Below are 10,893 nucleotides of genomic sequence, written 5' to 3' on the forward strand. Positions count from 1 at the left end.
AAAACTAATATCTACTCTCCAAATATATAAGAGTCTAAATTGAATATTATAAAGAAGAAATTTAGGCTTCTCCACTAGTTAAAAGATTCCCAATCAGTAGATTCTTAGCATTAATTTTAATTAAAAGTTTCTGTAAGCTAGAAAAGATGCACATAGCAAAACCATGGGTAGTCCCTTCAAGTTCAATAATGAATTAGTTTTTATAAGCAAAATAATTATATAATATAATAATAGTGAGATTTCCTAATAACACCATCACACCCAACTTCTCTTGGTTCCCTCTATAATAACCATATATAGTAAATTTAACCTTCCCATATATGCATACAAAAATACATATATACTTTTTTTTCTTCTTCTTTTTTTTACATACGTTCATATATACATACATACATACATATATATATATATATATATACACACACATATCTATGTTTATATATATACACACATAGATATATATACATACACACACACAAACAGATATACATACATACATATATACACGCATATACATACATACTGACATACACACACACACAGACATATATACATACACACAGAGACTCATGCACACATAGACATACATGCATGCACACATACACACTTACATACATAAATACGTACATACACACATACATACATACCTACCTGCTTACCTACGCATGTACATACGTACCTACTTACCTACATATATATGTATTGACAATTTAATTGTTGAATAATTGAGGTGGATAATTTTAGCTCATTTCTCTCCATCCATGTAAACTACAAAAGAAGGACCAGGACTGATTCAAATATGGCCATACTAATTTCGCAATTTAGCTTAAGGGAAAGGATGGTGACACATTTGAGCTAAGTTTATATTTAGGTAAATAATGACCCAAAAAAAAAAAAATTTGATCAATCACAGCTACTAAGAAAATAAAGTTCTTAGACAATGATTTAATAGAAAAAAAGTTTCTTCCACAAAAAGAAACAAGTGATAGGACTAAGAAATAAAGAATAAAATATTATGAAATATTTAGGGCATTATTAGAGAACATGATACTAATAAGTTTGTTAACAGTAGAAATAAGCTCACAAATGATGACATTTTTAACCAAAATTTTGTTAGAAAGTCAAGTAGGAGCCCTTGAAACTATAAACAACATTTAAATTAGTTGATCTTAACAAAAGAAGTGCCGCAATAAATTAAAACCAAAAGCTATAGAAATGTAAAAAAAAAAAAGAAACTAAAGTGCTGAGTAACGCAAAATATTTTTTTAAAGAAGATAGAAGTGAAGGAGGTGAGGATGGTATCAAAGAAAAGAAAAAAAAATTATGTAGTAGCATACATGTTTCTTATAAATGATGGTCAACACGCTCTAAAATGGATTATGCAGTTTATAAAAGAACATACAACACAATTATTTTCTATTTACATATCTACACCTAAATTTTCATATTTACATGCATATCTCTCAAATCATTATTATTACGTAAGAAAATACCAGTAGTATTAATTTTTTAAAAGTGAAATACACATTTTCATGCTTAGGTTTATAACACCAAAATATTATAAATGTAAATATCAAACTTTAGTTGTTAGATATGTAAATACATAAGTTTTATGTGGTATGTATGCAAATTTCCCAAGAATTAATATGCTAGCTTCAATTTAACAATAATAAGTTTTTTTGTAGAAAATATTTGTTTCTAACTTCCTTTACTTTGTCCCCTAATGCATCCATGAAAGGGTTGGTGTAGTTTCAGTGGAAGATAAGATTAGAGCGACTTTTCTTAGATGGTTTGATCATAGTAGGCATTGACCGCCTGATGATCCGATTAGCAGAGTAGATGCTTTAGAATCGACTTATGTTAAAAAAGGTAGAGGTAGACCTAAAAAAACCTGGGCATGTTGTATAAAAAAAGATCTTAACTTATTAGAACTAAATAAAAACATGACACTCAATAGAACAAAATGGAGAATAAAGATTCATGTAGCTGACCCAACTTAATGAGATAAAGGTTTGATGTTTTTGTTTTGTATTGATGTTATCTTTAGTTTTTAAAAACTCAGCGCATTTTAAAATCTAAGACTTACGTTTTTTTTAAAATTTTGTTAATGATGTTGTATTTTGTTTATTGTTCTAGTTATGAGAAGTACCATGTCCACTTTGGAGGTGATGCTGAAACAAGAAAAGCTAACTATACTGATATGGCAAGTCACCTACTCTTATACTACTGCTTTAAGTGAGTTTTTAGTTTTCTAGTTTACTTGATTTTCATTATAACACAAGTTATTATAAAATAGGTTGTATCTAGCCCTTCATATTTTAGTGTTACATGTAATTAGTTTAGGACAAATGGTGACCATCATGATGTAATGAGTATTTTTTTTAACATTATCACTTCATACATTCAAAAAATCTTATGCTCAACATTGCATATAAATATTAGTTTGTAGTTTTGCATGCATGCATGCCACTACTTTATAATACTAAGCATTTTCATATATAGTTATAAAATAGTTACATGTTCTAGGCCAATTGTTTTATATTTATCTTCATTGATAGGGTTAGCAATTATAATGGATGGTTTAAGATTTGATTAACAGGCCATTATGTGTCATGATAGTTGGTATATAAGTAGAGGTTATTGGAGAATTAATAGGTAGTGAAATAAACACTCCCTATTAGGGAATAATTAAGGCATTAATGAATAAAATGATAGGGTCTAGAACATTCAAATCTTTTATGTCAAATCAAAATACCATTATTACTACTTCTTAAACAAATCAAAGTTCGGGGTTAGTTATATAATAGATAGAAATTATGCAGCATGCATGTGAATATTCATTTTATTATAATGAATCCTTCTTTTGAAAGTTTTAATTTTGGGGCATTTACATACATATCACACAACTTTTATGCATAAATAACACCGAAACTTTACTTTTTTACAGGTATACCATCCTAGTCTTTCATTTCACACTTTTACAAAGTGAAATACACCTATTCATGCATAAGCAAGGAAGCATATATGTAAAAATTAAATTTTTGGTGTTAGATATTTAAATACAAAAGAAATGAGAGTTATGTATATCAATCTTCCTTTAATCTTTGGAGCTTTTGACACACACTGTATGTCATTCATCCCTGTTCTTTGTCGCCTTTAGGCAATCCCAGCAATGAGTTTACTTTAACTGTAATCTCGCTGACCCTACTTGTAAGTACCCTATCTCCTCTCCCGCTTCTAAGCTTGAACTCCTATAATCATTAAGGGCTGTTTCGTAGCAGCATTTGAGCAAGATTTAACCTAAATCCTGCCTAAACAGGAAGAAGACACCTTAAATCCTACGGAATCTTAAATCCCCGACTTATCCTGTTTTGCCCACCCTAAATCCAAGAGTTCGACGAATTTAAGGGATTTAGTGATGAAAGCGCGAGAGGAGGAGCAGAGAGAGCAGGTTACCTTCACTATCAAGCAGTCGTCGCGGTTTCCTTGCCGCAAATCTTCATCGCCATCGCCGCCATCGTGCTCAAGAACTTCACTTCTTCACTCGCGGTTGGTCCCGCCGACGGCTTCTGCAGAACGAAGCTTTTACGGCTAGAATGAGGGGAAGGTGGGAGATAATTTGATTTTTAAGCTAATTATAAAATTTAATCAATTTTATTGATGATTGATTAATATATTGTTTTAAGATAGTTATAATTTAATCAGTTTGATTTAAAAGAGATAGGTTTGATAAATAATAGATTAGTAAGTGTTAAATTAATAATTAATGAGTAATTATTTTATTGAAATTCTAATTACTAATTAATTAATTAAGTAAGTAATTATTGGCTAATATAACTAGAAAAAATAAAGAATTAAACCAAAATAAATGGATGTTAATAATTTAATTTGATTTTTAAGCTAATTATAGTTAAATATTACTTTAACTAATATTTAAATATTCAAATCTTACTTGACTTGAATCATACTTGCAACCAAATGAATGCATCTCATCCTAAGGCCTATATATTGTTAGCAAGATAATTTCATATACATTGTCTCTCCAACATAAACAATCACAAAAAATGAAAAAAATAAAAAATAGAAGCCTCCATCAATTATCCTATATTGATTTTAGACTCAAATCGACAAACTACCGCTTGTTTTAGCATTCATGTATCCATTGACTTATTGTTCAATCTCTCAAAATAACTACCCCTTATTAGATCTCTCACATCATTAGTCTCGTAGACAATGTAACTTTAACTGTTATTCTTAGGTCTACCCACCATGACTTCCATCTCTAGCCTAGATCTTCTAATTTTTCTAGCTCCAACACTTAATCCCCCATCATTATTTTGATCTATATCCTTTAATCACTCCGCTAACTTCCGTAGCCAATTCCAAATTTGTCACAATGTCTACTGTATGCTTCTAACTGCCTTATCCCTAAATACGAGGGCATGTATAAATAAAATTAAATACATTCTTCTATATTATTTCAATTTTTTCGTCTTCCTCTCTATTTTTTTAAGGTTATTAACATCCTCAAAATTTTCATTTATCCCCCTTCTGTGATGTATTTTGGTGATCTTAACAATAAATAAATATCATTCATCATGTCATATTTTTTGATATGAAAGCATGCCACAAAAGCTCTTATTGATCATAGTTTTCTCATTTACAAACTTGTTATGAATATCCTTATTTTGATAGCTCCTTGAAACAAAAGAATTTGAAACACATACAATTGATTGCTCTTGTATGTATTTACTAATAAAGAAAGCTAGAAGTTTATATGTTGGAATCTACTTTTTTTGTTGAGATTCTTTCTTAGCTCTTAAAGTAGTCGGGAAGATTTGGTTGTTAAACTTCTTGAATGCCTCAATTTAATTGTAGTTTACTATTTTTTAATTTCATGCAATTATTTTCTAAATCTCTTTAATGATTTTATTATAATATACATCGATAATTTTATGTGTTCCAGGTAAATAAATATTATGACCTTGCAACCAGCTTTTATGAATATGGATGGGGTGAATCTTTCCATTTTGCTGACAGGTTTGATTATATGTCATTTTACTTCATGAAAAATATGCTCATCCCATATGTACATATGCTATGCATTCAAACATTATATATATATATATATATAAGAGAGAGAGTGTGTGTGTGTGTGTGCGCGCGCGCGTGCGTGCGCCACGTATGCTATGCATTCAAACATTATATATATATATATAAAAAGAGAGAGAGTGTGTGTGTGTGTGCGCGCGCGCGCGCGTGCGCCACACACACATGCACAAACCTTTGTGCAATTTACTCTATTATCTTTGTAAGGCTAAAATAGTACAAGTTGAATTTTTTTCTATATGAAGATGGAAAGGTGAAACATTAAAGGAAAGCATCAAACGGCATCAGCACTTTGTTGCCCTTCAATTAGGCCTTAAAAGAGGAATGAAGGTATTGTTTAAACCTGTCATTCATACATTTTATTATGTTTATTTGAATGAACCATTTACATACATACATACCACCAAATTCCTATTTTTTTATATATATAACACCTAAACTTTATTTTTCACATTTATATCACCCGTCAATTCATTCATGCCACTTAAAAGATACCACCATTTTAACTCTTAAATGTCAAAAACATACACCTTTTCATGCATGCATGGGTGAGTTGTTAGTTATATAAATACATAGGAATCGAGTGGTATGTATGTAAATATTCCTATTTGAATGTCCCAATGCTAGAAATTACTGATGTAACATTTTGGTGGTTGGTTGATACAGGTATTAGATGTTGGGTCTGGAATTGGCGGCCCTTTGAGAGAAATAGCTCGATTCAGGCAATATTAATCACTTAGTTTCCTTACTTATCTGCTCTTTTACGTGTGTCTAAATTTATTGAGCCCAATCAAGGCTGAAGTGAGGTTTATGATCTTTGTCATTAGTATTTTCTAATTGCTCATTAAGATGTGCAGCAATTGTTTGATTAATTCTATAATCATATATCTAATAGTGTTTATAATGCTCGTCTTTGTTTTAGGCATCATATGAAACGGCGAGCAGGAGTAAAGTGCCTAAAAGTCCCCGACTATTTAGATGAGACTGTTTTAGAGTCAAATTAGTCCCCGAATAGTTTAAAAATAAGGATGAAATAGTCCCCACGAAGTACTATTATAACTCAATTTTAAAATAACAAGAGATTATTTTGACAATTTAGTCAATAAACTTAGAGAATTAGAGAAGAAACACAGATGGGAGATAACTTAAAAGACTCATTTTTCATTCTTTGAAATATCTCTAAATGGATGCTTTTTATAGAATTGATGATTACTGATTCATTCCCAGCTAATCTATTAGTTAATTAACTGCTCTTATTAAACCAGTACAAGACATTGAGTATCTTATAGTTTTTCATAAAATTTGAATCTGCATGGTTTTTTCTAATTAGAAGTGTGATGAGAACCTTGTCGTTGGTCTAATTGCAGCTTGGTGTCTGTTACTGGACTGAACAATAATGAAGCCCAGATAACCAGGGCCACTGTGAGTACATATATTATTTTTCTGTAAGATCATTAATTAAGTATTTGCAAATGTCAATCTCCTGTCATTTTTACAGAAACTGACCCGCTTAGCTGGACTGGACAATTCCTGCAATTTCGTCAAGGTGCATTTTTAATTTATTTTTCTTCATTATTCTAAGAATAGAATGTTAAAGAGTTTATGTCCTTAACTCACGCAGGCCGACTTCATGAAAATGCCTTTCTCCGACAGTACATTTGATGCTGTATACGCCTTACAAGCAACCTGCCATGCTCCTGATCCTGTACGTATCACTGCCAAGCCTTTAATCCATCTTTCAAAAGAAGCTTTTTTTCAGGGTTCTAACTGAGTCAAGTTTACTCTTAAGTTGGTTCGGGCTCGATTTGATAAGAGCTAACAAGGCAAGCTCGAACCAACCTCGTCTTGCTTCAATATCCGTGAGCGGACTTGATTAACATATCAAATCAAGTAAAAGTTCAGATTTATCAAACCCTTAGCTACGGAGATAGAGACTGAATATACCCTAAAATCCGGCCCGCAATCGGATTTAACAAATTTAGATTTAGAGAACGAACACGCTAAATAGGAGAAATTATTGCATACGAACGGCGTGTGGAGAGATGCATCCGATCTCCACTGTTGATCAGAGCATATATCAAATTTTTTTTTTAAAATGGGCCCATCGAAATACAACATTGGTCTGATCAACGGTGGAGATTGGACAGTGCATCCATCTCTGCATACGCCGTCCGTATGTAATAATTTTTCGTAGATGGGATAAGTGGAATTTTGATTGAACAGAGTGTTGGATTTAATTCATATAATTTTTTTATGTTATTATATATAGGTTGGATGCTACAAGGAAATATACAGAGTACTGAAGCCTGGACAGTGCTTTGCTGCATCTGAATGGTGCATGACTGATCACTATGATCCCAACAATGAGAGCCATAGAAAATTAAAGGCTGAGATTGAGATTGGCGATGGGCTTCCAGACGTAAGATCAACGCAACAAATCCTTAATGCGTTAAAACAGGCTGGATTTGAGGTAAGGCTTTAGACTGTAATTATTAAGAAAGTTTGGGGTTTTGCTAAATAACTGTAGATTACGTAATTTTATTAACTATGAAGGTTATATGGGAGAAGGATCTTGCGGTCGATTCACCATTGCCATGGTATTTGCCTTTCGATAACAGCCAGTTCTCTTTCAGTAGCTTCCGCACCTCCATTTTGGGACGTTTTCTCACAAGAACAATGGTAAGATATAAATATATATATATATATATATATATATATATATATATATATATATTAAACTAACATTTAAGTTTAAATTTTACAAAAGGAGACTACATAAGTAAAAAAAACAAATTACTATTTATATAGACCGTCAATTGCCTACTCTGAATATAAATTGGTTCCTCCTCTAAGAAAAGGGGCATATATATAGAAATTGAAATTTAGGTATTAGAAATGTAAATATATAAGAATTGAGCGGTGAGTTCATAAATTTTTCATATTATTTTGTTTTTTTTTTTTATGTTTACTTATATCCCACATAATTCTTTTGTATTTATATATCTAACAACTAAATTTTAATATTTATATTCATTACACCGAAGAAATTTTTAGTATCACATAAAAAATAGCACTAATAATTTTTTAAAAAGCAAATATACTTTTTTATGGGCAAGTTTATAAATACAAAGTGTTATGTTGAAAATATCGAACTTTAACATTTGAGCGAATATATGACACTGTTAAATTAATTTTTGGCTTTCAGGTTCAGGTGATGGAATTTGTGCGTCTTGCACCGGCGGGTAGCACGAGAGTGGCGTCGTTCTTAGAGAAGGCTGCTGATGGTCTACTTGAAGGGGGAAGGTTAGGTCTCAAATATTATAAAATTCAATAATTGCATGCATATATATATATAAGGCTCTGAATTTAGCTCTAAAAGTATTAATCGCTCGAAAATTGATTCAAATTTTAGCTTGGATGGTGATTGTATTGAAATAAACGAGCTGAGCCATGAGCCAAAATTTTGGATCGAGTTTTTTTCGGGATAATTTGGAGTCGATCCCACCTAAGCTCGAAATCTGATAGTTAATAGCTCTAGTGATGTCAGCCTATGAATTTAGCGAATTTAATTCGATCCCACCTAAGCTCGAAATCTGATAGTTAATATCTCTAGTGATGTCAGCCTATGAATTTAGCGAATTTAATTCGAAGATCGTTAATCGCTCAAAAATTGATTCGAATTTTGGCTCCGATAGAGATTAGATTGGAACAAAAAAACTAAACTACAAGCTAAAGTTTTATATCAAAAATTTCTTTTTGACCCGATTTTGAGCCATTCTCAGCTTGGCTTGAAATCGGATCGTTAACAGCCTTTATCAGGGGCGGACCCTCCAGCTTCTCAAATTCAAATTTTTACTTATTGAGGGCAATTTTATTTTTTTGTCCCTTCTTAAATATCACTTTGTTTTCATTACCTTAGCCCCTCTCAAGTTCCACCCTGCCCTCTCTCTCTCTCTCTTTATATATATATATATATATAGTTGCAATGAAGAGAGCAAATATATATAGTATTTTGAGTAACAGTGGACAAGATGGAAGGTAAGATGAGGTTTATATAGTCCGGAGAAAATAGTAGGAAATTTTATATATATATATTTTAAACCATTTAATGTTGTTTAATAATTTAGTGGGTGTTCATTTATTCAGGATGGAAATCTTCACCCCGGTATACTTCTTTCTGGTTCGGAAGCCTCTTCAAGAATCATGAAGAACAAGTCCGCGGTAGAAGCTTATAATCATCGTGTTTTTCTAAGATAATTAATTGTTTTGGAGAGGACTAATGAGAAACCAAAGCATTTGATGTATCAGTATTTGCATTAGTATGTGTGCGTTATTTGCATTAATAAGAATTATTGTGGTATGTATTATTATAGATTGTAATGAGATGCACGAGTGTGATAAAGAGCACTAAACCTAATTCAGGTGCAGAGCCGACCAGTTCGCCTATCAAGCAATTTAACAGGGAACCTGACGGAACAATGCGCTCAAACACAAATCAAAATGATAAATATTGAAAACATTTTGAGGTCCTTTATATAATGGAAGAAATAATGATCACAAGTGTAAGGATGTAAAAGTTAACCCCTTCTATTTTAAATGACATGTAAAACTACAATTCAATGTCAAATTAAGGTTGAAATTAAGGAGTGAAAACAAAATATTTTGTTTTATTTGAAAAAGTTATAATCATTACAACCAACGGAAATTACTTGCCCATTCAAATCAACTTACAAAGGAGGAAAAAAGAAAACACAAATGCATGAATCTAAAGTGATGTCTGCAGGAATTCAGCCTATACTATATCTGTTGGGACTATTACAATTGTAAGTATCATCCCCTAGCTCATAATGGGATGCATGATTGCACCAATTAGTGTCTGTTTGGGGTAGCTTATTTGATGCTTACGGATTTTCAAAATGTCGCCCCTGCTATTTTTTTAGTGCATTTGGAGTGTGTTTGAGGATCAGTGGGGATCCTTTTTCTATTACACGTCGGCCGTAGGTCGAACCTTGAGGCCCGCGTTTCCTGTTTTAACTTTGCGATAATACCCTGGGACGATCCCTTCATCTCGTGCGCTAGGTTTCTCTTCTCTACTCTCATCCCCTGGCTCTCTCTGCTACGATTCTCTTCTCTTTTTCACTCTGTGATCCGGTAAGGTGTGGTGCTTTGTAACTTGCTAATGTTGCTGTGAATTCTTGATGAATTGATTTTGTGTAAGTAACAAGCAATTTTTCAAGAATATCAAATGATTGGCATTTTATTTCTTTGGCTTGCTTTCCACATTTTTGATGAAATTGTTTTGTGTGAGTAGTGGCAAGCATTCTGTGAAGAATATCGAGAGATTGACATTTTTATTTGGTTTTTTTGGCTTGTTTTACCATTTTTTAGTGGAGAACATCAAATCAAATTTCTTTGGTTGGCTTGGTTTTTTGGCACAGTGCAACTCATTTTCATTTTTTCTTGCTTCTTAGTTTGGAGCACCATTACTGAACTTTATATATTTTGTGATAACTGTTGGAGTACAAGATTTGGAGCTTTATTATTTATGTATTTGTCTAGAAGCACTGGCTCGTTGTTCGCGAACAGCTCGTGTTCGGCTCATGTTTGGCTCGTCGTTAAGAAACGAACACAAATAATGACTTCACAAACTTCTCTCATTTTGAGATTGAGACACTGACTGCATCGCTTACTGGCTGCATCATGTAAGCGATGTACCGACCTTTTCCTCAAACATGATATCCTCCATCTCTGCAGCTCGAAGCCCCTGGCTTCATGCCAAAAGAC

At 32.3% G+C, this 10,893-nt stretch overlaps 1 protein-coding gene across 1 annotated transcript in view; it reads left to right on the forward strand.

Moving 5' to 3' along the window:
* The window catches only part of LOC110018549 (cycloartenol-C-24-methyltransferase 1-like), a 77,285-nt gene extending 67,741 nt beyond the window's left edge, over positions 1–9,544 (forward strand). Inside the window, exons 3-13 of the mRNA XM_020715892.1 lie at positions 2,137–2,203; positions 4,967–5,040; positions 5,355–5,439; positions 5,776–5,831; positions 6,477–6,531; positions 6,608–6,655; positions 6,731–6,814; positions 7,379–7,579; positions 7,663–7,788; positions 8,315–8,412; positions 9,256–9,544. Of these exons, the coding sequence (XP_020571551.1) occupies positions 2,137–2,203; positions 4,967–5,040; positions 5,355–5,439; positions 5,776–5,831; positions 6,477–6,531; positions 6,608–6,655; positions 6,731–6,814; positions 7,379–7,579; positions 7,663–7,788; positions 8,315–8,412; positions 9,256–9,316 (955 nt within the window). The 3' untranslated portion in view covers positions 9,317–9,544. The remainder of the gene's footprint in view (positions 1–2,136; positions 2,204–4,966; positions 5,041–5,354; positions 5,440–5,775; positions 5,832–6,476; positions 6,532–6,607; positions 6,656–6,730; positions 6,815–7,378; positions 7,580–7,662; positions 7,789–8,314; positions 8,413–9,255) is intronic.
* Positions 9,545–10,893: the final 1,349 nt, after the last annotated feature.

This window comes from Phalaenopsis equestris, unplaced genomic scaffold (genome assembly GCF_001263595.1).
Source record: "Phalaenopsis equestris unplaced genomic scaffold, ASM126359v1 Scaffold000024, whole genome shotgun sequence".
Classification (NCBI taxonomy): domain Eukaryota; kingdom Viridiplantae; phylum Streptophyta; class Magnoliopsida; order Asparagales; family Orchidaceae; genus Phalaenopsis; species Phalaenopsis equestris.